The 27,744-nt window shown below is 49.2% G+C and overlaps 3 protein-coding genes and 1 non-coding gene across 12 annotated transcripts; 2 read left to right on the top strand and 2 right to left on the bottom strand.

The window, feature by feature from the left end:
• The first annotated feature begins 116 nt into the window (after positions 1-116).
• On the top strand, positions 117-7,509 carry LOC122389050 (syntaxin-17-like). Of its 5 annotated transcripts, none has more exons than XM_043380716.1 (7): positions 117-170; positions 1,442-1,583; positions 2,982-3,177; positions 3,726-3,958; positions 4,193-4,409; positions 4,734-4,916; positions 6,180-7,509. In XM_043380716.1, the coding sequence occupies exons 2-7, from the start codon at positions 1,458-1,460 to the stop codon at positions 6,278-6,280; spliced, it is 1,056 nt and encodes a 351-aa protein (XP_043236651.1). In that variant the 5' UTR covers positions 117-170; positions 1,442-1,457; the 3' UTR covers positions 6,281-7,509. The 5 variants fall into 5 exon arrangements, with proteins under 5 accessions (XP_043236651.1, XP_043236655.1, XP_043236652.1 ...); XM_043380720.1 differs by lacking the exon at positions 117-170 and adding an exon at positions 207-334 and having other exon boundaries at positions 4,734-4,859; XM_043380717.1 differs by lacking the exon at positions 117-170 and adding an exon at positions 233-367.
• On the bottom strand, positions 7,500-27,030 carry LOC122389048 (motile sperm domain-containing protein 2-like). Of its 5 annotated transcripts, none has more exons than XM_043380714.1 (12): positions 26,637-27,030; positions 22,877-24,905; positions 20,963-21,199; positions 12,645-12,791; positions 12,065-12,245; positions 10,966-11,129; positions 10,388-10,764; positions 10,010-10,091; positions 9,646-9,758; positions 9,076-9,273; positions 8,373-8,631; positions 7,500-8,113 (listed from the first exon to the last, which is right to left on the bottom strand). In XM_043380714.1, exons 3-12 carry the CDS (start codon positions 21,063-21,065, stop codon positions 8,109-8,111), a joined length of 1,629 nt encoding a protein of 542 aa, XP_043236649.1. In that variant the 5' UTR covers positions 21,066-21,199; positions 22,877-24,905; positions 26,637-27,030; the 3' UTR covers positions 7,500-8,108. The 5 variants fall into 5 exon arrangements, with proteins under 5 accessions (XP_043236649.1, XP_043236647.1, XP_043236644.1 ...); XM_043380712.1 differs by having other exon boundaries at positions 26,753-26,791; XM_043380709.1 differs by lacking the exons at positions 7,500-8,113; positions 8,373-8,631; positions 9,076-9,273; ... (4 more) ...; positions 12,065-12,245; positions 12,645-12,791 and having other exon boundaries at positions 21,064-21,199; positions 26,753-26,796.
• LOC122389049 (radial spoke head protein 4 homolog A-like) lies at positions 16,181-18,231 on the bottom strand. The gene has a single exon (XM_043380715.1). It carries the CDS (start codon positions 18,046-18,048, stop codon positions 16,471-16,473), a length of 1,578 nt encoding a protein of 525 aa, XP_043236650.1. The 5' UTR covers positions 18,049-18,231; the 3' UTR covers positions 16,181-16,470.
• Positions 27,031-27,188: 158 nt separating the features above from the next.
• Trnaq-uug lies at positions 27,189-27,260 on the top strand. Its single transcript has one exon. It is a non-coding gene; the product is annotated as a tRNA-Gln (tRNA).
• The last annotated feature ends 484 nt before the right edge of the window (positions 27,261-27,744 follow it).

The raw sequence follows: 27,744 nt of genomic DNA, 5'->3' as shown, positions 1-27,744 counted from the left end.
TGCTGATTGGCTGACGATGACGTGGCTGCATTCCTGTGCAAGGCACACATTCCTCTGCAAGGCACTCTTTTCGGAGCGAGAAATGGAATATCTTCGTCTAGGGTGATCGTTGAGCCGTAAAAGCTCCTGATTTGTGCTAGCGCAGCGTTTTTCGCATGCTTCAAGGCCTGGTAGGTTTTAGGCTGCGTTTTAGAACCACAACTATTTTGGGGTAACACAATTATGGCGCTCTAGCTACAATAGTCAAATACAAAGACTGTCAAATACAAAAATGTACCTACCTACTTTTTGTCTCAATTTTGTCATAAACTCTGCATGAATTACATGAAATAAGGTCATAAATTTGATAAACACAGTGGTGAAAAAGGTAGGTATTAGGCTATTGCTTTTCACCAATGCTCGAGCTTACGTTTGTTTTGCATTTTGTAGGAATTCGGATGATACCACAAATTGAAATCAGAATTTGAATTTGGTTGTCCATTGAAAACAATAATATTTGATAAATGCATATCCATATGAAAATTATTTCCTTCTCTTCCCCACTCTTTTCAGGACAATTTTTTGCTCCCAAATCACTGAAAAAGCATCTCAATCTACTGTTTACCTACAGCCCAGTATGGTCTCAACTATCTCAAGCTAGAGATCCTGTCATGTTTTTTTTTTTTAGTGGCCCAAACACATAACTGGCCTCGTGAGGAGGGTGGCGGCCTAATTACCCTGCATTAAAGAAACCCGACCATCCTAACTAAGACTGGTGGCCACTTTAACTGTAAGGCAACATTGGAAAACCCATAACCATGTTCTATGCCATGAATATGAGGGAAAACCCATGAATTTATGTTATGTTGCTTTGAATTTCAAAAGATACCAGGCATGAAGTAGTTACGTTACACATAAATTACAGTGAAACTTACTACTGCTGAATTGGTGTTTTGTTAAGGAAGGAAGGAGGGAGTTTGTGAATGGTGGGGATATGATAAAAGTTGGACAAAATAAGTTTTTTTAATTGCAGTGGCCAGTTTAACTGAAATAACATGTGCTGCAAATATTTTTATTTACTTATGTCTCCTACAAGTCAAACCAACTGCAAAAATAATTGCTAATGTGAACTCATCAGTTACAGTTAGGTTGGCTCATGCCTGATACTATTTTTCACATCAGCTTTTATCATTATTATTTTATATTTACATGTTCTCTCAGTGTGGCGTACAAAATGCATGGATAATTGAAGTGTATCAATAGTGGTATAATGATATAATGGTATTAGACAATAATGGTATAGATAGACATTAAAGTGAGGCAAAAGTAAAGCTATATAAAAGGTAAATTTAAAAAGTAAGTCAAGTAGTTTGTTGTCAAGATATTTTACGATGATCATCACTAACATTATGAAGCAAAATGGAAGTGACAACTGACATGCATTGTGTTTTTCTGTCCTCAGCAAAGGGATAATAGTGATGTCTCAGCCAATGACAGGTAGCAACGTTTCCAAGCTCTACTTCATTCCAGTGAACAGGTTTGCAACATCAGAGCTTCCTCATTTCAAACAGAAGTTTTCTGACCACAGACAGGCTCTCAGCAAGGTAAGCTTTTTGAAGGAATTAGCCTTCCATTCATATCAAATTTGTTTTCTTTATTAGGTAGCATACCTGCTAAGGCCTAATGAGTTGACCCAATTCACTGGGTAATGTTTGAACCTATTTTGATCAAATTTTCACAATGATATTAACCCGCGCCAGGCCGGTGCTCTGAGATTCCGTGCCGGGCCGCGGGGGGTGTTTGAACACCCCCCCCCCTTCTAACTCGGCTCCTGGGCCATGTAGCGACACGCGGTAAGCGGCAATCGAAAGAACGTCAAAAATAAGGACGAAAACACTTCGGTCATTTTTTGGGTCAGGTCAAAGGTCAGGTCACCAGAGGTCACCAAAGGTAAAATGTTGACTATTTCAACATTTTGGAAACTGCCAACGGCTATCTCGGGAACCGATAGAGCTACAGCGCCGCAAAAAAAACGCATTCGATAGCCCTTTTACAGACCTTTCTGAGTAATGTTCTCAGATTTGACCTCAGGTCAACAGTTTAGCCTCCAGAGGGAAAAAACTCCAAAAATAGCCGTTTTTACGAAAAACGTTTTTTTCGGCAATAACTTTTGACTCAAAAGAGCTATGACATTACTTTTGCCAGCATCGTGTTCCTCTCGTCGAGACGCGTCGATTGAACTATAAGTTGACCTTGAAAGGTCAACTTGAAAATTTGACCTCAGGTCAAGGTCATGACCTGACCGGAAATGGTCATGTTGGATATCAGTCGATACGCAACGTCGAGCCGAACACATCTAAGGCGTTTTCAGCGCTCTAGCACTCCTCTATCAGAAGTTATCATCGAAAAACTGTTAGATACTGTTCGTGACCTGAGATGACCTCGGGGACATAACGAGGGGTCACAGCTGCCATTTTCTGTTTCAGTGTGTCTATTTTACCTACATCTCGATGTTTGAGAGTGTCTAGAATAGCGTTCGTGCAAAACAGACGCTTTTCAATTTTCTCCCATTGACTTATAATGGAGAGGCCGCAAAATTGACCTGACCTTAGGTCACCGATATCAAAATTCCGAGATATACATTTTATAGATAGTGTTGCTCTAATCAATTGCTGAAAGTTTCAAGGCAATCGTTCAGTCGGTGTAGCTATGACGAGCATTCTTATTTTTTCTGAGGTGAGTTCACTTGGCGTGACCTGGTGACCTGACCTAAGGTGACCTGGGTCTGAAATTTTCACAACATGTGCGGAAAAGATGCACGAACAGGTGTGCCAAAAACGGCGGCGCTCCTGAGATATCTGCGAAAAACCGCAAGGGGGGGTGTTCAAACACCCCCCCCCCCCGGCCCGGCGCGGGTTAATTAGCTTGTGATCTATTTATTCATTATGTTATGTTCCATAGGACAGCACTGCCCTTTTGAGTCAATCAAGACTTTCTTACAGCTGGAAGCCAAATGTGACTGGCAAGGAGTACATCAAGAACAGTTCAGGGCCTCAGCCACACTGAGGAAACTACAGCAATCTCTACAGGATCTGGAAAATGTCAAATCAAGACTTGAAACCAATCAACAATCCAGCTTCGAGCAGCTATTTCTTCCAGTCAGGGAAGACACCCAGAAAGCCATAGATGATTTTGCCAGTGAGTTTCAGCATTTTCTTACTCATCATATTCTGCATAATGTATCAGTACTTTTTGATTATTCTCTGGGATAATAATATCTAACTCAGAAGTCCATAAATTTCGGATGATGTTGCTCACCCTTGGTCACTGGACAACAATTAAAAATACATATATGTAAAAGCCTTTCTTAAAATTTAAGTGCATGGGTGAGCAGTGAGCACTGAGCAACATCATCCGAAATATATTGGCTTCTGAGTTAGACATGATTATTGATTATCACAGAGAATAATCCAAAAGGTAACCATATTTAGCTAAATTTCTGGGAAAAATGACTCTAAAGCAACATATTCTGCACAATGTTGTGTATTATTTGCAGAATGTAGTCTGACACCCTAGGTCATCAAAATTGAGACATTGAGACTGTCATTTGGATGAATGGCAGTATACTTCGACTGTATTAAAGAAAACATGTATAGGTACCTACAGCGCCTTGTCTGAAACCCATTATACTTTTGCTTTTTAACACATCCACACATTTTATTCCAATTCCCTGACGTATCCTACAGAGTTTCTGAAGCACATAGAGAGCGCCGCAGCAGAGGCGGCGGCAGCTGCCGTCCCGGACACTGAAGCAGTATCCGCCGAGACAGCTGGTCAGCAGCTGCTGCAGCGGCAGCTGGTTCTCAATGAACAGGAGCTGCTCGAACACCGCCGAGACCAGCTGGCCGCCTACGAGAGCCTCGAGCGCGACGCTTCCGACCTGCACGAGATTTTCGCCGATCTTGCCACAATGACTGCTGTAAGAAGGCAATATTTTATCCTATGGTTCTTTTTTATACTGTGTCTGTTGAAACGACTATTATACCTCTAATGACGACTTTTTGTTCAGTTATGAATTATCACTCAAACAATAGCGTCTTGCTTGTCCTTCTTCTTGTTGGTGGGCTAGAACGCGTAGCCGTCAGGCTCAAACGTCCGATAGATTTGAGCTCCAGTGTCGCGTTTCTCTAACGCCCCTTCCTCGCCGTTTCAGGAGCAGCGTGAGCAGGTGGCACAGGTGGAGGAGAACGTCTCCACCGCGCAGGTGAATGTCTCAGAGGGCGCGCGACACCTGGCGGCAGCGGCTCGGCTCAGCGGCGGCGTGGCACCGGTGGCGGGCGCCCTGCTTGGTGGACTGGTGGCCGGTCCCCTCGGCCTGATGGTCGGGGCTAAAGTCGGCAGCGTGGCGGCGGTTGGCGGTGGAGTGATCGGTATGTCTGAGTGTGTGAGAGAGCTGTGGATACCGATAGGTGCCGCCGTTTGTGCATGAGAGTGAGTGGTCGACAATTTTGTCGATATTTCTGGGAAAGTTCAGCATTTGTCCGATTTGTGTCGATTTTTAGTGTTTTATGATGCAGAAATGCCGAGTGCTCGTCATTTGCTTCTGTGTGCGCTGTGAGTGTTCTCTGGTACCGCCGCGTTTGGAATATTCGGTGCTTGCCGCTGTCAAGTTGTCTGGTTATCCTCCTTCATCGTCGTGCTGACCCTGACCGTTGTTTCGTGTCTCCAATGACCGGTGGCCCACCTCTCGCCAGGCTACTTCGGCGGTCAGATGGTGAACACGGGCCGGCGCGGCGGCGGCGGTGGTGGTGACGACGAGCCCTCTCCGGTCGACCCACCTCCCACGTCTACCCAGCTAGAGCCGCCGTCCGGCGTCTCAGGTGCTCTGCGCCGACTGCATGCATCGCTGGCCCGCCGGCTGGGCGGCTGGCTCGGCAGTGAGTGGCTGAGGCCGGTGCCGTGCGCCGGCCACGGCCTCTGCTGTGGCCTGCTGCGGGCACGCGGTGATGGGGATGGTGCTGCTGCTTCTGCCGATGCTACTGCCCCAGGTGGTAGTGGTGATGGGAACACTGGCGCTACATGCACGGCTTGCACGAATGTTTAGTGGGTAAGCCGCTTTGATGGTACCGAATAACGGCTGCACATGCAAGTTTTTTTTTGTACAATTGATGCCATGTTTTATTCATACACGGGGAATGTGGCATGGTTTTGCATGCGCTTTTGCTCGTTATGCGGTATATTGTATTTGTGAACTGAGTCCTGCTCCTGAGCATGCTGTACACATTTTATGTAGGTTCTGAAATCAGTTCTGAAGATGAATGGAACATTGGTTATGCGCTTCCAATCTAGGTACTTGTGGCTGACTTTGCTATAACACAAGTATGCTTCTAAGTTACTCTGACTCCCATAAGTTTAAGATACAAGTCAACCTAAGGCTGCTTTTAAGCAGGAGTCCTGATCAGGGCTGCGGAGTCGATGGATTTTCGGCGACTCCGACTCCGACTCCGACTCCGGTTTTCAAAAACCAGCTCCGACTCTGACTCCGACTCCGGGCAGAATTGTCGACTCCGACCGACTCCAACTCCCGACTCCGACTCCGCAGACCTAGCAGGGCTGCGGAGTCGACAGATTTTCGGTGACTCCGACTCCGACTCCGGCTCGGGTTTCTAAAATCGACTCCGACTCCGACTCCGACTCCAGTCACAACTGTCGACTCCGACCGACTCCGACTCCGACTCCGACTCCGACTCCGCAGCCCTGGTCCTGATATTTCAGTAAAGATCATATAAATAACACTTGCTATGCGCTTTTGTTACCCAGCTGCAGTGCTGCTATTCTTTGCTTTGGTTAACATTTTGCTTGGGCTGCACTGCGGCAGGGTATCGCGTTTTCCCACTGATTCATTGCCCTTTGACCTGAATATTCTATTATCCCTGCTTTCATTGTCTCTGTTTTGTATCGTGGGTTTGCATAGGACCTTTGGAGCTGAACACTGCCGTTGGCGCGAACCAAACCCATTGTCCCATGATAAGTGTCCCTTGGGTCTCCATCCGACCGCTTTATCCCCATTAACGAATAGAGACTTGCTCTCTTCTCTACCATATTCTCCATCTGAGCGTCTGTCTTTTTTCTTTCCATCTTCCCTCCCCCTTCCTGACCCTTATTTACCCCGCACCTCACACTATCTTCATCTCCCACAGGACCCGTTCGACTCCCGGAGCAGCCGGTTGACCCGCTTCTGGCCGAAGATGTGGAAGAGGCAGAGGAGGCAGAAACCGCTCCCCTCCCTGCGACACGGTGACAGGAGGGACGGTGTAACCACCGCTGCTGCTGAGGCTAGCGGTGGTTACACGTGGTGTGAGTGGCCGCAAGTGAAGCAGTGCTGGCTCTCTGCTCCGCTGAACCAACTGTCACTGTCATCTACCGAGTCACCGGCATAGTCAATATCAACTACAGTCTCCCCAAACGATAGTCACAGACATAGATATTGTCAACTAGAGTCTTACCCGGCCACAATCACCCACAAAGCGACCATCATGTAATGCAGTCATTGATATTGTCATTGCTAACGCCACCAAATGCCTCAATGCGCCACAGGAGAGATCGTGAGTCTCATAATATCGTCACAAATACTCGCCAAGACGGGTCACTGCGTCAAAATCCACTGGTATTGTCACTGTCAGTTGTCACCGACTCGAGTCTCAACTTTAACTCACACGGGTACTGTAAGTCACTGAATCGGATCCCAGGAATACTTTCAGACCTTGTCACTGACACAGGTCCCACGAGTTTTGTCACTGACAGTCATTGGGCCCCACGGGTCCTCTCTGTCACGGCGCCTACGGTGCCCCCTGCTGCCACCAACCCGTGCCATGGCGCCGAGTTCGCTGTCTTTGCGACTGGAAGCGCCGGGGCAGGCTCGGGAGGCGGTGTTGGCAGCCTACCACCCTCTCTGATCGGCCTTCGGCGCTGGGGTCGATACTGAAAGTGACAGCTCATGGAGTGCCGCGAAGACGACCGCTAAAACTTTGCTTCAGTGTTGTCATGCAGCTACATGCTAGTGAAGAGATGGCACGGTGTTTAAAGTCTTTCCAGGCTGGGGAGTGCGATGATTCAGCAATGGATAATTGTATGGATTGCGTGGAATGTTTATTTTTATGCCAATGCAGTGAAGTGCTGGTAGTATTGGATATTGCAATGTGTTAGTGGTTCGTGGCTTGTCTTTCAAGTGCATATGCATAAGCGTATTTATTCGTGTACTGTAAAGAGGGTGTCATTACAGGGGCAGCCGGTTTCTCATTTACAATATCATGGCGTTACGCACAACCGTGGATTCACTGCAGACAAGCAGGGATGGTCCAGGCCTCAATCCTATGTTGGCTCGCTCACTACTGCGCTTTTACTGCGTGAGAAGGACATCGTGTTCAATCATTGCTTTGTAAGCGTTATCAGTCATAGCCCTTGCCGAATGTGCCTAATGCGCCTGATGTCCATTTATACTTGCTGCAATACACCCCAAATTGACATTCACTTTGTATTACATACCCGCTTTCCGTTTCCATGCCTGATCTCCCAACGCCCATTATCTGGCTTCCACTCATCACAACTATGGCATATGGCCAGGCCAGACGAATTCCTAGCAGTTCGACCATTATCTTTCTATGACAGGGCGCAGTTGGTCCATCAGAATCGCCCGATAGTCTAAGCTCGTTCTTAGTCCGCGGCACGGGGCCGACATCTGGGTGCCTAACGCGGCATGGAACGAGGCGATATTTACCTCAAGGCACTCCATTGGAGTGACTTCACAACGACCCATGGCATAGATGGTCGTAGTTGTCGTCCCGACCTAATCTCATACATTGTTCTACGTCCACAATACGGCACGGCGACGTCTCACATATTATATCGGATATGTATCTGTTCATTCACGACTCTGGACTAGTATCTGTACTTGTGACACCGAACGTTGCCTTGCCCACGCTTTGAGCGCAACACATCGGTTTTGTGACGCTCAACACCGTCACGTCGCTTCTCAATGAAGTTGGAGCAGACTTTGGAAGCATCTAGGCTAGCTTCTATGCAGCGCTGGAACTGGAGCTGATGTAGTTCGATTGGCACTTCATCCAGGGTCAACCTGGAAATGACGAGCAGTGGTTAGTTGATGAATATCGGGCGATATGATACCGAGGTAAATGGGAACAATAACATTTTTCTCGATGAGCAATGAAACATTGCACCAGTCCATCCTCTTCCTCCCCCTCCCCTCCCTCAGCCAACTACTGTCGTACAAATGAATTACAATATATCTAATGTTAATTACAAGTTACAATTACTGTTGTAATCAATTCAGTACTTTTTAAACTATGTATACTATACTAAACTTTACTACTCACATTGGCCAGCAGAGAAGGCAAGCGCGATATTGATAGCCGCCATGGCAGCGAGGGCGGCCAGCGCGGCAGCCAGCCGTCCGCGGGCGCTGGCGTACTGCTGTTCAGCACGGCTCAGCAGCTGCTGCTGCTTCTCCAGCTGACTGGTGACGGCCTCCAGCTTGGTGCCCAGACCCCGCACCATCACCACCATGGGGTCGTTTAGTGATGGTGCCGCGGAGCAGCGGAGGCATAGCTCCTGTTTGTCGTCACTGGGCAGACTCTGAGCATAAGGAACGGTAACGGTCAGTTCGAGGCACGCGCGAAGTGAAGAAGGGGTCAATGCTAATGGAGGAATGGGGTCACGATGTAATCATTGCATCGTGATGTTCATCGCGTTCTGTCATCATTATGATGACAATGCGTGCTTGCATACTATGCTGTAATGAGTGTTACGTCAAGTTTGGAGGAATGGTGTCACGGGAAGTCGATGCGCTTTTTGCAAGATCGACAGCTTACTCGGCAGATTTGTGATGAGTAACGGAAGACTCATCCACGATCAGTGTCAGGGTCGAAGTTCAGTTTGTTATACACACGCGTCTGGTTTGCACATTGGAACGATGACAGCTTTCACACTACCGGCAGTCCAGGACATGCCAACATGTCTCAGAGGCCTAAAACATGCACCGTCAGCGGGGATATGATCAGATGAGAGGGACACACCTACCCTCCAGAGACGGGCCATGTCGCGAGCGGGCACCCTCTCGTGGGCCACTGGCGCGGCCACCACCAGGAACCGATCGGTAATGACATGCTGGGCGGTTACACCGTCACAGAGCTGCAGTTCCACAGTCTGTCGGTGGCCGGTGCCAACCACACCGCTGCTCGGACGCACGCGGAACTTCTCCGGCGAGGTTGTCTTCACCTGGAAAACAGAGGGCGTTTGGGATTCTCAGGGGGCGCTGGCTGTATTGGTCATCGACGACTGGCGAATCCGGTGGGACGCGAGACTGGTTTGAGTGCGCAGAAATGGATGTGACGACTGCTTCGTCGAATGGTATACGACTTGCGAGACCAAGATCGTAACATATTTCACTGAGTCTTATCATTGCGAGATTCAATAGCTAGTCGTTTATGACCCAGCACTAAGCCATTGGGCATGCACGATGGAGAGGCTTAATACGCTCGATCGCGGAGCTTAATCCGCTTCATTCATATCCTTAAGAGGTTATCTTTCTACTGAAGGGGCGTTTTGCTTCCCGGTCTCATTTATCAGGAAGTATCTTGAAGGTCCTACCTTGAAGGCGACTGGAGCGCCTCGGATGTTGACCAGGGTGACCGTCCTCTTGACACCCGATGAGCCGGTACCAAACCACACCTCGTCACCGGGGGTGACCTGCAGCATCCCTCCTGAAAACGGGGTCCCGACGTCACAAGAACCTCGCCGTGGATGCCTTTCGAACAGTTCAGCTCATGAAACTGGGGAACAATAGCGTTTCGTTGTTCATAACATGGTTCAATCAGCATCGTTCATCGCTTCTCCACTCTTCCGTATGCCGGCCCTCAGCAGAGACACAAGCAACCAGACACCGACTGGCTTATGACTCAAGCCACCAAGAAGCGGTTTACACTTTGGGACTGTGTGCTCCGGTTTGACGTACCGAGCTCTGCAGAGGTGCTGTCCGATGGCATCTTGCCCGACAGGTCATCACTCGATGTACTGATCTCGTCGCCGAAATGAACCTGAACATAGATGGACAGAATTTGATGTGGATGTGTGCAGTGTGCACGTGAAGGATGCACAACATCAGATTGACACGGTTGATTGTAAAACCTCGTAAAATCGCATACAAGCATTCCCCTCTCGTCCTTTGTATATGCAATCCAATTGATATAAAAACGACTATGAAACAAACGTTCAAAACGAATACAGCCAACACGACACACTTTTTACAAGTTCCAACGTTGTGTTTATCATGGCAGGAAAACATGAACACAACGACCAGCACGATAGTCTGGCTAACCGCTAGAACACAAACCTTCGGGCCCGGCTCAGAAGCTGTGCTGGGGGACTCCCGGATGCTGTGAAAGTCGTGCAGATTGGATGTCTTCAAACTGGTCCGCTTCCGCGCGTTGGATGCCTTCCGGCCCGGGTGACCGTTGCTGACCCCGTTGACCTCTACCGGCTCGCCGTTGACCTTGCTGACCTCGGGACCGTCCGGCTGGTCACTCAGGAATGGGTTGGGGGGCATGGCGCACGCCGCCGGGTCGAAGGTGTAGGTCCAATCGTCCTCACCTCCCCAGCGCTTCAGGGCGCAGCTCTGAGGTATCAACGTGGTCACGTCCTTCTTGGAGACGAACTTGATGAGCTGGTGAGACTTGGCGGGAAGCATGTTCTTTACGATCTTCCACGCCGCTGGAGAAAATAAAACAGTTTGTGACAATGCATTTCTATTAGACCTGCAAGTTGCAACCCTTTACGTACCAATTTCGAAACTGTAAACGTATTTCGGGAACAGTTAGTGGGAATGTTACAAGTGTTCTTTTTTTACAGGCATTTAGTCATCAACAAAATAAGTAATCAACAAAAGCCAAACAGTATTGTATACCATCTTACCGTTCATGATGAAAGGCAATTCGAAGACCATGATAGCATTCAGCAAGTCCGGGTAGTAGAACTTGAACAGGTTGATGAGATAGGAGATGAATGGAATGTCGACGTTAGATAGACCGGCGTTTCCCATGTCGAAGAACATTGTGATCCGCTTCCCTTTCTCTTCCCTGGAAAAGAAAAGAAAAAAGTGAAGGGTTGCGGGTACAATTACTAATAATTCAAAACGAAGTCGGCTATAATCTTACAATCGTAATCCATCGTTTCCGCAAACACTCCTGCAATCGGTCTGCCAAGGCCTCGGTATCATTGCCGGTATGTGAATCGCAAATAGAGCCCTGAAATAGCCAATCACGCTCGGTTGTTGATTTAACTGCTGCCGCCCAAATTCGTGATTCTCTACAAAACTGTATGCATGCCTGATGACGGTGCAGCTAACCCTGTCCAATGTCCATGTTCACAAATCACAGCCTATCCCACTACAGGGTATCGCTTATCCCACGGGGGGGGGGGGGGATGTTCACGTAGCTCGGCCACCGCCACTAGGCGGGTCGGTGTCGGCCTGGGCCATCCCATCGCCCCGATAGCAGGGCAGATATCGCCCCCCCCCCCTCCCCAGCGGCACTGGCTGACCGGAGTGCCGCTATGATCGGCCAAGGCTATCACAGGTGCTCGGTAAAAACCACATGGTTACCCGCCGCCGGTCTAGATAAGCCACTTGTAGGGGATACGATGAAAAACGGTGAATTGAAGCAGGGGAGCGTATCAGGAAGCGGAGCTTATGTTGCCAATGCTGTTCAGTGTTCAGAAGGTTGCCGCCTGCCGGGTATCTATCCAGTTTTGATGAGTCTTCTCTCCCTTGTCAGAGCCGCATGAATTGTGACTAGATTTAAGGACAATGGTGGGAATTTCAAACGTTTAAACACTGCAGTACTTCGGCCAGTACGTTTGTAAACAACTGTCTCGTTCTTGCGTACTAACTACTAAGACAAGCGATTTGCATATAATACGATGTAGGCCGGTACTGATTGATCCTTTATCACTACACAATACACAGCTCGCGGCTGGTGGCTGAGACAAGAATCTCGTCTGTGATGTCACCCACCTCTCCATTTTCTCCAGCCAGAAGACGAGGAACTTCTTCACCTCCTCGAACTGCGCCCCGGAGACGCGCTCGTGCAGGCGCGCGCTGAAGATGACCACCGCGCAGCCAGCCTTGTCCCGGCCGTGGGCAGCCATGACGCCCTTCTTGAAGAGCGCCTGGTCCACCGACTGTAGTGTCAGTGCTGAGGAAGAGGGAGGTGAAGCGTCACTGATGTGCAACGATTGAAAGGGATGTGTCTACCGCGACACACCGCACTGAGAGTACCTAACACACCACATCGAGAGCGGTGTGTTAGGTAAGTCTCATTGGACCCAAGCGAAGTCTCAATGAGGAAAGACGGCGTCCATTCTACATCCCACCATACGCTGTGTGAATATGTATACAGCTACTGAAATCACAATGAAAAAATGTACGTTTCGAGGAAACCGGAAGCTGCATGAAGGAGGCATTCTTTATGGACATCGACATTAGCTAGGCGTCGAATTGCGTGGCTGAATTTGACGTGGTGATGCATAAGGTAATTCGGTGCGAATACCGGCTGGCCAACGAGAAACACAACCTCATTAAAACTAACACTTACCATTAACGTTCATTTCTTTTCGGAATTTGAGTGAGTCGACCATGAACTTGAACGCCTGATCCATGACATTGTCGCCGTGTGCCATAAACCGTTTGCACCAGAGGGGGTCGGTGCGGATTCGACGGAGGTCCACCGGGTCCACGAGATCTGTCGAGAGAAAAACGGGGTACGTGATGGCATGAGAAGTGCATGGTGATCTTTCGGTTAGGCAGAAACAGGGGTGAGGTTGCAAGACGGAGGAGAGGGTTTCACGCTGGTTCTCGGGATAGATGGGTACGTGAGGTCACTCGAGACACCGTTTACTCTAGGGACTCACTTATAATGTAATTCGAGGGGCACCGTTTACTATGGGGAAACATATGACGTCGGTCGAAGGACACCGTTTACTCTAGGGAATCACATGAGGTCACATACATAAGGTCGCATCACGGTCGGTCACATGATTTTTCAGTCTCGTGGGGAATCCGCTGCCCGTCTGGATCTGTAGAGACACACGGGGACCTGTTTATGTGTTTATTGAGCTGTGACATACTGTAATGATTCATGCATCGCATTTTGTGACAGCGATGGATCCCATCGCCGATAACGTTGCCGTTTTGATTACGAGCGAGCGAGCGCAGCGAGCGAAGCGAAGTCTTTTCAATATAACGGAAAAATCTCAGTATGAACGGCCCGGCCCGGCCCGGCCCGGCCTGTAACGCTTTTGAGAGGCTTATATCTCAGCAACCGCTGGACCGAATGGCCTGCGGTCTTTTTTGCTGGGTAGCCCCATCCCTTCTACCCCGTAATTGACTACTTTTGATACATCTCAGTGACCGCCGTGGCACGTGCCACGTGAAAAGTCAAGGGTGTTCAAGCAGTTTTGCAAAAGTAATGATTTTGAGAGGCCCGTATCTCAGCAGCGGCTTGAGCGATTGTCTTGCGGTAATTTTTACAGGGTAGCTGCATCCCTTCTACCAAAGGTCGGATACTCTTCATCTATGTGAGTGACCCCCACTGCACGTGCAAAATACAACAATAAGAGGTGCCAAATTTGTTCCCATTTCAGTAGCTCGGTAATTACTGGGGCGATTTCCCTGAAACTTGGTATACAGGCAGGCACCTACCAGGCAATGCATTCTGTCGCACGGTATATTTCGCTATATGCTACCTCAATATTGATTTGTATAAGTACTGCTCGCTTTGTCCGACCAGATCAATACGAGCGTCGGACAATATAAAAACCGCAGCATCGTGGCCCAGCTCCCCCGGTATTGATTATCATCACGCCAGCCTCGCTGTAACCTTTTGGTCCACCAATCGCATTGCTTCTCTTGTCGTTTGTCAGCCAATCATCGTGTTCCCCGTTTCGGCCACCGCCTAAAGAAGTGCGGGCCAACGCCCAACTGTTTTGGTATATAAACTCTGTTCTGTCGCTCAATACATTCATTCTCTATCTGGCTGACCCACGCTTGTGAGCTCTCCGACAATGGTGGCAGCGGCGGTCGAGGGGACTTGCGCCCCTCGCAACGGACTCCAGCATCTACATCTGCACTGACACCGCAGACCGGAGGTTCGTCCGTGCTCCGATACGGTGCGTCACCCCTACGTCACGTCATCGACTAGGGTGCTGACCAGTGACTACTCTGGAACCGTCATACTCTAGCGACACCGTATACAGTGTTCAGCTCTGCCCCGACAAGATAATCTGTCTTATGCAAGACCGAAGTCCAAAAACGAGCTGCATTAAACCTCAACGGAGCTCGCCGACAGCGCATGGCACACCAACCTGCTGCGATATCCTCAACCTCATGGAGGAAAAGCCACCACCACCAACATCAACAACAACGAAAATCGACGGAGTGCAAATCACAGCGCTAAATTGAAGACACAAATCTGATATTTCAAATTTAAGATAACCGACAAGACCTATTACAAATGGCAGACTTTTGTTGTTTAGTCTACGAAGTGCCAGTGATATCGTGCTTTGGAAATTGTGTTACAGTGGTTACAGTGCATCAAGATTATCCAGGCGATTAAATGGTTAAATACGTTTCGTTTCGTCCGTGATTGGAACCCATGTTGTCTAAAGTGGTACATAACGTACTCCACAATTACCGGGAAATGGGCTACTACAGTGCTGTGTTTAATTTTGTTCACATCCCATGTCATTTTGGCAATCAGTCTTACAAGCGTTTTGTAAATCGTATGAACACTTAAATACGTGAATATCATGGTCAATTCACTGAAAATCAATTGAATTGATATTCGGCCAGAGATGCCGAGGGCCAGAGATGCCCAGGAGCGGTCCCTGCCAGAGAGCAGAGGAGCCGCCCAACCGTAAGCTCCACGACCTTGACGGGAACGCTAAACGTCCCGGCAATGGCTCTTTTCCTTTACAGTGTTATTCAACATATATGTCAAAGGACCATGAAGAACCATTCAAGCCACCGTGGCAGGTAGTAGGTGATATTGCCATGACACCTAATTACATGTTCATACCATTTTCAAATACGTTCATCTTAAAATGTATTACCCGTACGTTTTACGTGCTGATTATTGTCATGCCTCCTGTCGTCGGCTCATAGGGAGGGTGACATGTGTCGCACGGTATATTTCGCTATATGCTACCTCAATATTGATTTGTATAAGTACTGCTCGCTTTGTCCGACCAGATCAATACGAGCGTCGGACAATATAAAAACCGCAGCATCGTGGCCCAGCTCCCCCGGTATTGATTATCATCACGCCAGCCTCGCTGTAACCTTTTGGTCCACCAATCGCATTGCTTCTCTTGTCGTTTGTCAGCCAATCATCGTGTTCCCCGTTTCGGCCACCGCCTAAAGAAGTGCGGGCCAACGCCCAACTGTTTTGGTATATAAACTCTGTTCTGTCGCTCAATACATTCATTCTCTATCTGGCTGACCCACGCTTGTGAGCTCTCCGACAATTCCCATGTGTTGTGGTTAGGGTCAGGTGCTGCTGCACGTGCGCACGTGCAGGGGGCGTTTCCAGATTTCGAGAACGGCTGGGCTGATTGCGCTCAAATTTGCTACACGGTTGGGGACCGGTTAGTAGGGTGCCGTGCAAAAGTCATTTCGGACCCCGTTTGCACGTGCGCACGTGCAGAATGCCGCTTCCAGATCTCAGGAACGGCTGGGCCAATGGCGTTCAAATTTGGCACACCATTAGCGACCGGTTAGAAGGGTGCTTTGCTCAGGCCCGTTGGAAGTACCCTCTCGCCCTTCTGCACGTGCAGGGCTCACTATCTCGCTCGCTCGTCCTTCGCCCAAAAGGCGTTTTACTGGTATTCATTTATCCAAGACGATATAGGTATGCCCTCATGTGACGGTAATTTGTGACTTTAACTTTTGTTCTGTAAATGCAAACGTTTGTATTTGGTCTTATCATCACTGGGCGGTAGCTTCAATGTTGGGCATTGTGTGTGCCGATGTGGAGAATCGCATATCTTTACTGGAGATATACGCCTTCAAGTTTTGTTTTTCTTTGTCGAAATAGGTACCATTGCCTTTTACTACGCGGTGAGAAAAAGGGTGTAACTTTAATCCTGTATTTCACACAAAGTTATCTCGAACATGTTATTTATCACTTATCACTTATCAATGTCATCAGTGACGGGTGACTAGCCCAGCAGTTCTACCTCCTAGTCCCATCCCACTTCATCACAGGTCGCAACAGCCGCATCATTTTGCGTAAATTCTAACGCCTTGGTTGTCGGGCTGTTCTCGGGCATCGTCAGATCCCGTAATAACGTTGGACTGTAGCTCAGCGCTACCCTCCCGCTGTGTGAACCAGTATCACATCATATTATCTCTGCCTTCCCACTTCAGTCCTCATCGTCCTCCTCATCTTCCTCGTCTTCTCCCTCTTCTTCCTCCTCTTCCTCTCCTCGCTGAGCGGCGAGGAAGTCGGCCTCCTCCTCCGGTGTCGGGTCCGTGGCGTGGTTGGTATCCTGGTGTGGCGGATAGCAGACGTCCCGGCCCGGAGGCGGCTCCGGACTGAAGTTGGCAGAGCTGAACTTGTGTCCCGTTCCGATGTAGAAGTTGTCGAACTTCTTGCCGTTGCAGAACGCCACGGCTCCGGGCCAGAGCGTGGATCGGATGACTGCCAGGGCGTGGACGGAGGAGAGGTGGGAGGACATGCGGGCCACCCAAGCCGGCATTCCCTCCATCGTGGCGTCCTCGGAGAGAGCGGTCAGCAGCGGCGGGCCCACCTCGGGCTCGGCAGGAGCTTCCTCCTCCTCCTCTTCCTCCACTTCTTCCTCGTCCTCCCCTCGAGTGGAAGGGTTCCACCACTGGCACCGGCCCTGCGGCAGGATGTGCAGCGTGTGGTGGCACCACTGGCTCAAGTCGGCGGCCGCCAGCTCCCGCACCGGGATCGGCTCGAACTCTGGGTTCTCCACGCAGTTTTGGGGCGACTCCTCGTCCCCCAAGTCGGCTTCTTCTTCCTCGTCGAACTGGTAGAAACCCAGCGGAGAGACATGAGTGCCAGCTGTGATGCGGGCGATCTGCGCGCGCAGATAGTTCTTCTCCGTTCCGGGGAAGGGCGGGTATGTCAAAACTGGGTTGTCCAGGTTACCCGTGAAGAGTTTCTTGATTCTTCGTGCCACAAAGATCTCTGTGGGAGTGACGTTCGGGAGTCGAACCCACCGACATCCTGGTCCGTTGGTCACGAAGTACACTTTCTTGTTCGCTCCAGTGCCGTATGGTTCGACAGGAGGTTTGGGCGGAGGGGTGTACTTGACGACGGGATCGGCCGGTTCCCTCTCCTCTTCTTCCTCGCCGAGTTCGTCCATGGCCTCGTCCGTCGGCAGGTCCGGCAGCTCCTCATCAATCGGCGCATCTTCCTCCTCTTCAGGTTCTTCGCCTTCCTGGAACTCTGCCTCCGCAACGTAGTAGTTCTTCTCCATGCCAAGAACTTTTCCCCAAAAGCGCACTTTTTGCAGACGCGTCTCTCGCATCAGCGACCTGATTGCCAGCGACAAGTGAAAGGCTTCTTGACGGGGCAGACCAAGACCGGCTTGTTCAAAGAAGAACAGGTTTTCCATTACATTTGGTGGAAGTGTTCCGAGCTCTTCCTGCTCTTCGATGTTTTCTTCTTCAAGGCTATCTGCTGGAATGAATAGTTCCTCCATGGTCTTTGCCTCTTCCGCCAATGCAACGGGAGGAGCATCTTCGAATAGTGCATTTGTGTCCGTTTGATAGAACCGTTTCCGCTTCAGTTCTAAGCTCAGCTGCTCTATCGAATTTACCGAATCCTCGATCTGTTCATCCAGAACTTTGGTTACGATTTCCGCCATGTGATCGTACAAACTAATTGCAGGGAATCCATCTTCTTTTTGTAAGAAAGCCTTTGCCTTCTTCAAATCCTTTGAGAATTTCTTACCAACTGCTGCACCGGACATTTTTTTTTTGCCCGAGTGTGCCGCAAAAGTGCCCAGTAGAATGGAGATCAGTTGGCAGAAATGCCGTAATTAAATAAAAAAATGTAATGCTTTTTTTACTCCTAACGGTTAATATCAAATGTTTAGTTGCTTTTCAAGCACCATTACCGCCATCACCTGTGACTTATTTCTTTCTGGCTTTTGATTTTGATTGATTACATTTTTCACACAAGATGATGGTCCGTGCCTCGAACATTGAAGATCCTCTTATAAAATCCTATTCATACACATTGTGCTCTTGGCCACGGAATATATAGTCGTGTCTTGGCGTTCAATGTTGAGAGCCGAGTGCCATGCCTATTTATAAACGAGTGCGATGAGAGTCTTTCGAAAGATGGGCCAATTGGTTAGCCGTCTGTTTCTCTATTCTCCGGTTTTATCACGAGTCTGCTCAGCTGTAGGTATTTGAATGACTGTCGTGTCAGCTGCCAAATCAGGGGCGTCAGTCATCAGGTAATCAGTGATGTTTTGTTTCGCTTTGCAAATAACATCATACTGACTAGGCTGATCACACCGAAACTTGTAGAGCCGTAGTCCTACATGGTACATATACATCTTAGAAGCTCGGCGGGGTGAATTGCGCTCAAAGCTGCTACACCGCTTGAGACCGTTCAATCCATAACATCTAGGTTTCAAGTTCAAAAACATGCGATGCAATTAAAATAACAGCATCTTAACCCGACAAAAGTCGAGCGATTTCAATCAAGGTACGCTGTCGAGAGTATAAAGACCTTGAATGGTTTCGCTATCAGACACTATCAGAGTAGAGAAGCGGACCGATACGCTATCTGAGGTGTTATATTGATCGAAATGCTGTTTCTGGGGGGGGGGGGGGGAGGTGGCACATTTCTAAGGAAGAGTTACTCTACCCTGTCATCATCAGAAGTCTGTCGTTTTTACCGTTAAGTTTTCAGCTGAAGGTTCACTCGTCACCGTTTATTTTAAATAAAGGTCCCAAATGTCTTATCCAGGCCGAGACAAGAATTTTATTGATCCGACTTTACTAGTACCTGCAGTCAGCATTCGTCTTAAAGGGACCCTCCCACCTTCAAAAAAGTTAATGAATTGGCATGAAAGTGATGTCCCTTGGTTCAGAAAGAGCGAAAACGAATATCTACCAAATTTCACCGAAAAATATTCACTGGTTTTCAAGATATTAGGCTTTTACTTTTGTTTACTTTTTGGGATCTCCCCTGTTACTAGCGACTTTATTTGGAAGCAATAATTTGGCAGCCTTAAAGTGCGGCAGACGCTGCGCGCAAAGCAGCGTATACCACCACGTGTTAACGATGGTTTTAGTCTAAGATTTAAAAATCGTTAGATCTCCGCTGACGTCACAAATTCTAAGGGGGCATTCCAATGCATTAGCCCCTTAGAATCCGAAAACTGCAAGTTTGAAATTCCATATCTTCGAATTAAAACATTTTTCGATGTTGTGAGTGCCCAAACCGGTATTTGCAGGCCATGGCCACCAATTTGGCTATCTCAACTCAAAACTAATGTTAAGGTGGGAGTGTCCCTTTAACAGGCAGTTAACACTCTTGTGTCTTCCACTCTTATCTGTCTTCCTCTCTTCATCCCTCCCTCCTTTCTTCTCTAACCTCACATGGCCACCAGCGGTCACAAGGTCACACACGAGTGGCCGTGGGAGGGATGTCCTATCAGCCCCCCGTATCGCGCCGCGACACTGAGGTGACGTGACGGCCACGGCGACCGTCACGGCGTCACCCCGATATCAGCACCACCCCGGACCCACCCCCGACGGTATAGTACGGGTGATAGTACCGTGAGAGGTGCGGTCAGTGGGAAAATGTACCCTTACGGTAGCGGGAAAGTGATCCTTTACGAGAGCGGGAAAGGATGCTCTTACGGGAGGGAGAAAGTGTGCTCAGATCGTTAGGTCGTGTTACGGGAGGGGGAAGTGTAAGTACTTTTACGGGAGTAGGTACTCCGTGATAGGTACTGTGCGGCAGCGTGTGCCATCGGTCAGACTAAATATGCGTGGGTTGTGACTCAATGTCACGACTCACGACTCCAGAGTCATGAATCATGACCACGAGCACACGGCTGTGGCACATCGCCGGGCTAAAAAGTGTCATTGACAGACAAGGCTAATTGACAGACAAGGCTAATTGACAGACAAGGTTATATGTTCCTGACGAAAAAGGTCTGGAATATAGTTTGCATGTGTGTCGAAACTATTCCTGACATTGCAAACTGACAGTTGACACCAGCCCGAGGTGCGGAACACAAATCGGGACCGCACCGTGCTTTGGGGCGGAAATAGCGCACGTAAGTCAGCTAAGCAGCACTGAAATGCCACGGCAAGGAGTGGTTAGTTACAGGCCGTGACTTATCACACGGCTAGGACTCACGACAAAGACAAGCTCTTTTACGTAACGAAGCGTTGCTACTGAGCACAGGTGATACAAACGAATGAGCGGAGAAACAGCTCATACGCAACACACAGAAGCTCGAACATTCCGACAGATATGATTTCACGTTTACAGATATCACCACAGAAGACTGCCTTTATCACGAACGTCAGTCGTCAGGACAGCGACACAGTAGGTGGGGCTTCAGCGAATAATATATGCGGACAAAGCCCTGATAACGCAAATCCTGGCAGCAATGTAGACCGAGTTGCGTCGAATGCAGGTAGATATAAAGACGTCGAATGTCAATCCACCCGGTGAGTTTTGTCATTTTAATGCCGTTCAACTAAACAAAGTTTCTTACCGTAGAAAATGACAGAATATCGCTCATACACCCCATACCGGCCTGACTGGGTCTCCATGTGCGGGGAATGAACTTAAACAAAAACACATGGCCCACCCCACTACGAGGTTCAAGGTCGTAGCGCCTCATACCTTACCTTTGAGGTCATCCTGCTGTACCCGTTGTAGGATCTTCTGCCGCAGCGTGTCAGCATCGGCGTCACTGATGTCATCCACCGAGTAAATAACTGGCTCAGGCATGGTGCTGGCGGATCACGGACCGTTTGGCTCGGAGCCGAAGGCGCAGGCGACTCGACCCCCGCAGCGCGCACCACCGACTGACCGACCGCGGCGGACGAGCCGACAGCGGGCCGCGCGGGGCAGAGCGAGGGGCGCTGAGGGGAAGAGAGGAGGGGAGGCGTGGGACCGGGTCAAGGGACGCCGTGGGAGACGGGGAGAGGAGGCACGTGCGGTGACTGGTGGGGAGGGGAGGGGAGGGGGAAGTATACCATAACACCGGTCAAAGACCAATACCATGTCTCGTGGTCCGCCAGCCATCCGCCCTGGCAGCAGGGTATGAGTAATGGTGCCGTGATGTCATTGAGTGACTTTTAGAGTGTATTACCATTTATAATGAGTGCCGCTCAATAGGTTTCGTTTCGAAATTCCAAACTGTATGTTCATCGTACATCGTACGAAATTTTTATTTTCAAAACAAGTCCAACAGTGAAATATTTTTATCTAAGTTCAAATGATATCAGTCATCTTGCAGCTACCTCGTAGCTGTACAATGTGCATCGCTTCACTGATGCGAAGGAAGACAACAGAACTTTATAACTCGTATCTGATGTATGTAGCTCGATCTGATGCCGATCTGATCTGATGATTGACCTTAGCGCCCATTGCTCGAAATTTCAACACAGGGCGCGATATTCTGCATTATAAGCTAACCCGAATTAAAGGGACTATCCCACCTTTAACATGGGGTTTGAGTTGAGATAGCCAAGTTTGCGGCGAGGTTCAGAAACCACTATATATCTAGGTTGCAACCCCCGCGGCCTCTTGGTGTTGAAGAAATTCGTTCCCTTCATTTGAAAATGGGCCTTGTACAAGGCCCAATCTTCAACATGGAGCGACCGTTAGTGTGACGTCACCTCGTTTAGTCATTCTGATTTAAATGGGTTTGTTCGTTGAAAAAATCGCTTACAACTTGGTCTGAACTTTGTTGTGGTGCCTACAGAGTAAAAAGAATCAGCTTTATGACAGTAATGTGGCCTGGGGAAGGAGGTAATTTTGGGCTGTGACGTCACATATTTGAAAGTTTGTGTTTGGAATATGGGAAGTCTAAGATGTTTAATGAAAAATAAATGCCAGAACCGTGTTCCTGGTCATCCAATCTATAAAGTCGGGCACAATTTAACTGGTTTTAACAACATTTTAGAAGGTGGGATAGTCCCTGAGATACCGACGTACTTTTCCCGGACACGTAAAACCGGAGTGTTCACTGTTCAGTGCTTATACATTGTATGGCAATCCTATCCCGTGCTTCTAATTACTGGTGGCGAATTTTACCTAGAACGATTTTAAAGAGTTCAAAGAAGTCAAGTGTTTTATTATAAAAAAACTTAAAATATAGGACATTTGACAGACAAGAACCTGGGATCATCAAAAGTGGGGATCTCAAGTACCGTACGTGCGGGGCCGGTCCCCAGTCACATCAAGGGGGCCAGGGTCCCACAAAACCCGGAGTCGACGCCCCTGCAATACACATTTAAATCTTTTACACAAACTATCGAAAAGAGCTGCATATAGATCACGAAGTGCTATCGCTGTCACGAACATGTCATGGCTCAGTAGAAGTTATGGAATGCTTAGTGGGACGGGTAAAATTAATTAGGCAAGATTGTCTTTAGCACGCCACGTGGCAAGACATGTGCAAATATTTGTGAATGCAGTTGTTTCCATTTCCCACAGCACACTTCCTATGCTCCTCAATATCATTAAAAAGCGTGTTTTTTTCCATCTAAGCTACAACTACAAGCCATTAGCATACGTCGTCAATCACCACTCACCTAACACGAGTATTCCATGCTCCCCTCGTCCACTAGACGCGGCCATCCACGCCGCCCTGTACGGACACACAGAGGTTCTCGAGATCGGCGAGGAGCTCCAGTAGCTCCCCGGCGGTCTGCAGCGGCACGGTACCGGTCAGCGCTCGCGCCGGCCACAGCTCTGGCCCGCGCTCCACCGTCCGCTCCAGTGGCGTCAGCTCGGCCCGCAGAGCCGCCAGCGTCACCTCTGTGTCTTGAACCGCAGCAGAGGGCGCCAGCGGAGGCTCGGGTGCGGCCGGCTCCTCGGGGTCGGCCAGACCGGTCACGTCGGCAAGGTCTGATAGAGAGTACTCGGTGAGATCGGGCAGATGAGCGCTGAAGGTAAGTGGTTCGGGGCTGGCGGTGCCGGACTCCGCAGCGGGCTCCGCGGGGTGCTCATCACCAGGCACTAGAGTAGCGTGCTGGTCTGTAGGCGCGTCGGCCGCTTCCTGGCGGCTCCCGTCGCGACGCAGCGGGGGACTCACCGACGCCGGCGCCTCTATTCCGGAGTGAATCGGACTGAGCGCGCCGTCTACCGGTGAGCCGGGCACACGAGCGATCGGACTCAGCTGCGAGAAACGTGGCATCGGCGTCGACTGCATGTGTGCCGGCCGCGGGGGCGGGGACGGTGTACGCGGCTGGTTCTGTCGCCTGCCACCGCGCCGGCGTCGCACCAGCGAGCGGAGCCGCTGCAGCTGGCAGTGCATCTCCTGCTGCTCGGCTTCCGGGAGTCGCTCGCCGGGCGGCAGCACGTGCCTTAGCCGGCGCAGCTCGCCGGCCAGTCGACCGTTCTCCATCTCCAGGTGGCCCAGGATGCTATCCAGCTGCGGGTCGCATGACACCGTGCCGTCTAGGAGCGTACGAGATGACAGGTCCTCGTCCTCCTCGTCCTCGGAGGACGACGAAGACGGCGGGTCCTCACTTCCAGCGACAGGCGCAGCCATTGACGTCTGCTGCGCTGAGTCGACGGTTACTTTGGCCGGCGGCAGAGTGGCAGGTTTCCGGCCCGTCTTGCCGCTCAGTTTGTTCCACAGTGTCCTGAACAGCGCCTGCGTCTTCTGACGGCGGTTCCACTGAGCGCAGAACTCCTGAAGAGGATGGTGTTGCTTGTGACCGCGGTTCGTCAACCCCCGGAAAAAGCACTCCTGGCAGAGGTAGAAATTCAGGCAGCGAAGACAGGCGTAACACAGTCCAACTACCGGTTTCACACCACACACCCCGCAGCTGACGCTGTGCACCACGGCCTGGGCTGAGACCAGGCGGTACAGAGTCGACACCCAGACGAGCATCTGTGGCTCCCGCAGCAGCCACACCATCAGACTGTCCCGAGAGTTGGCTCCAGCGCCCACCGCGCCGCCGCCTCGGCCGAAACAAGAGCGCACCGTGCCGGCTATCAGGTGACGACCGAACGCCTCGCGCTCGCCGAGAAGCTCGGCCAGCGCAGCGGCCACCTCGAGCAGTCGACCGAGCTGTGCTGGTGGCAGCACATCACCCACATCGGCCAGCTCGGCGTACATGAACCGGTAGCGCTCCGTCAGTCGGCCCGAGCAGAGCAGGCCCAGCAGCAGCTTCAGCGAGACAGTGGTGATGGCGCCGGCCCGCCGCCGGTCCAGCACTGTCAGAGCGGCGCTCAGCAGGGGATCAGCACGCTGCTGCGCGCAGCCGTCTCCCACATCCAGCAGTGTCTCCAGTACCTCCGCCACGCGGTCACAGTTGAGCGCCTCGCCGGCACCAGCGGCGGCCAGACCGTGCGCAGCGAACGCCGCTTTGACGTCAGCCAGTGTGACTGTATCGAGCAGCAGAACATGGCGCAGATGGCGACACTTTACCGCCATGCGGTAGGCGGCGTAGCGAACGTACGCGCACTCCTGGATGCATTGTAGCGCGGCAGTGAGTCGCGGGTGTGTCCAGGAGGTTCGCTGGTCTCCGTGGTGCACGTAATAGGGCACCCCAGCGGCAGAGGTGACACGCGTCCAGCCCGTCGATGCCATGCCTGGCGTATCCAGGTGCACTGAGAAACAAAGGATGGTTTAGAACATAGTTCGATGCAAAATACAGAAACACTCATGCAAACTGTACAATGTCCATGTGAAATATCAGTTTTGAAACTCGAAACTGAGCAGTAAAAAGTGGAATATAAATAACACAGCAATCAGCCACTTAGGTATTCATCCAGGAACTCAAGTCACATTTCAGTACTGCCCTTCAAATAAGACATACAATGGGATGGGTTGTCTCTCAGGGCAGATCCAGCTAGTCAAGTCTGTGAGCTATATATTAAGGAAACATTTCTATGCCATAATGTATCAGGACATTCCAATCTGAATTGTAAACTGGCATATATAGTTGCATCAATTATTTTATTATCTTCCAGAGAAGTGCCTTACTTGCTTCTGAAGTTTGGGTGTTAAGCTGCTAGGTAGCTGCTAGGAAGGTGTAGGCTAGTGTAATTGTAAGTAGTACCTAAGTGTAAGTAAGATGTAAGTAGGTGAAAGGTTAGTTTAGGTAGGGCTAGGTTGGGTTATGTGGTCACCTATGACTCAAGTAGCCATACCAATGCTGACCTTCCTGGGCCACAAATGTTAGTTTAGTTAAACTGAAATGACACCAAGCCAATAAAAACTACATAAATTAAAAAAAAAGCTTACCCTTACCATATGCTATACATGCCTATCCTATCTATCACATACACATCAAGAGGCACAGCTCTCAGTTCTCACAGCATAAGTGGGTGGTTGCCATGGGTAATCATAGAATGGATGAGTACATATTAATGAATACATTTATGGGCTGTTGACAAACATTGCCAAAGTGTCTGCACAAAACCTCTTCTCAATTCTAACAGGTCATTTAGCCAGTGTCTTTCATTCAAAGTTATCATCCCCAAAATGCATCAGCTGACCAGCCAGCAAATGCTGGGAAAGCTGTCTCTTAGTGGAAGATAACACCACTAAGGTAAGTTCAGACTACCTTGCATAGATATGTAGGTACTTGGAGAGTAGGCATGTACCTTGGCGGTTGGCCTCTGTGACACTATGTCCCATTGGCCATTAGCATCCTTATTTATTCATATTGCACCCCAATAACAAACAGCATAGCAAGCTTGGAAGCCAGTGGGTCCAAGGTTGGGACGACGGTGAAAACAGGGCGCCCGGGGCGATTTGATCAAGGTTCATGATATTCACATAAATCACACGTGACGTTTAGTATGTAGAAGGCCCAAGAAGGGGGAGAAATTCCAAATGTCACGTGACTAATATGCCCTCCAGCGCCCTGTTTCCACTGGCGTCCCAAGGTTGATGTCCACCCACAATCAACATACAGAAATCAGAATGATACTCATACATTTGTTAAAGGACAGCAATTTTGTGATTTTGTCCAAAACATTGACATTTTTCCAAAAACATCATTCGTAGCAAAACTGATTTGATTTTTAAACGGCTGGTTTGAGTTCAAATAACGGAAATGAAAGTGGTGGCGATAGCCGATAGGTGAGACTAGCAAACAAAATGAAACAAAAATTCAAGAATGTGCAGGGCAGCCACAGCCCCATCACAGTATATAGAGAACTAGCCCTATTAGGTTATTTTTGGCAGTATGCTATACACTGTTGCTATGGTCTGTAAAATTTGAATTCAGAAAATTCAAATGAATTCAAATTCAAATGAAAATTTGAATTTTTGAATTCCAGTTCAACTTACATTCCTTTTCTCTTGAAAATATGATCAAAAAGCACCCTTACCTTCACCCAAAATCCTTTTAATTGCTTCTATCGCGTTTTATCCCCTTGTATGTTATGTTTCTGAGTCTGAGTTCCAATCCTTTTAATTGTTTCCAGTTCACAAATTCAACTTCAACTTCAAGTTTTCAGCGGTTCCCGCCAAAAGCATGCGCCGTAGGGGCACAATCGTGAATACATTTTACGAATAGGGTTTGTAGGCTCAATATAATGCACTCAACTCTGTTCAAAAATTCATTTATGGCTAGCATTTTATCGTATTATCGTATTCATACATCCTTTAAGCTGATTTAGTTAGAAATTGTCGATAAAAACCATTTGAAGAATAGCTCTTGAGGTTTTTTTTAGAGGGAACCAAAGGGAACCAAGGGGAACCGAAAATATGCGGCAAAATAATGATGGTACGCGTCAATATTGTAAAATTGGAATGCAAATAACATAGCATATATTTCTGATCACCATTTATTCACAAACAAATTTCAGATAGAATTTGAAACGATTGGAAAAAGCCGGATCACTTTGTTATGAAGCTACATTTTCGTTCCACGAGTATCTGGTCCTATGGTGTAATGGTTAGCACTCTGGACTTTGAATCCAGCGATCCGAGTTCAAATCTCGGTAGGACCTCTGGTTTTCGCGTCTCTGTTCTTTGGTCGTTCTGTTTAGAGCTTGATTTGACAAATGACTGTTGGTATACGGCATTTTGCACTGCAGAATATAATACACGTAGACTGATTGAGTGAAACGGGGTAAAGGGGCAGCTTTTTTAGTGAAACGACGTCTTTCGAAAGTTCCCGAAACAAATAAATAGAGCTAAGACGCCAGTCGGGCTCGGAAGAAGAAAGGCAGACGTCTTTCGAAAGCTCCCGAGACAAATAAATGAAGCCTAAGATAGCCCAAGGGCTCCGCCACCGGGGGGGACGGGTGGGACATGTCCCCCCAACCAAAATGTTGGGTGGGACATACTATCTTTTGTCCCCCCCCAATAATCGGCTCCTCCGCTGGTAGATAAATTGACTCTTGTTCCTGACACCGAATACAGAACATAAGTGCAAAGAATCTCCGAAGAAAAAAACGTGATGAGAATCTAATTAACCTGTCGTCGACAACC

This window comes from Amphibalanus amphitrite, unplaced genomic scaffold (genome assembly GCF_019059575.1).
Source record: "Amphibalanus amphitrite isolate SeventyFive unplaced genomic scaffold, NRLGWU_Aamphi_draft 000342F_arrow, whole genome shotgun sequence".
Lineage (NCBI taxonomy): Eukaryota > Metazoa > Arthropoda > Thecostraca > Balanomorpha > Balanidae > Amphibalanus > Amphibalanus amphitrite.
Note: the sequence above shows the minus strand (reverse complement) of the source record. Positions and strands in the feature narration are given on the sequence as shown.

Excerpts from the sequence above, each read along its gene's own strand:
- LOC122389049 (XM_043380715.1), bottom strand. The coding sequence starts at position 18,048 with ATGTCCGGTGCAGCAGTTGGTAAGAAATTCTCAAAGGATTTGAAGAAG.
- LOC122389050 (XM_043380716.1), top strand. The coding sequence starts at position 1,458 with ATGTCTCAGCCAATGACAGGTAGCAACGTTTCCAAGCTCTACTTCATT. Across the intron at positions 3,178-3,725 it reads AGCCATAGATGATTTTGCCA|AGTTTCTGAAGCACATAGAG; the intron begins GTGAGTTTCAGC and ends CGTATCCTACAG. Across the intron at positions 3,959-4,192 it reads ATCTTGCCACAATGACTGCT|GAGCAGCGTGAGCAGGTGGC; the intron begins GTAAGAAGGCAA and ends TCGCCGTTTCAG.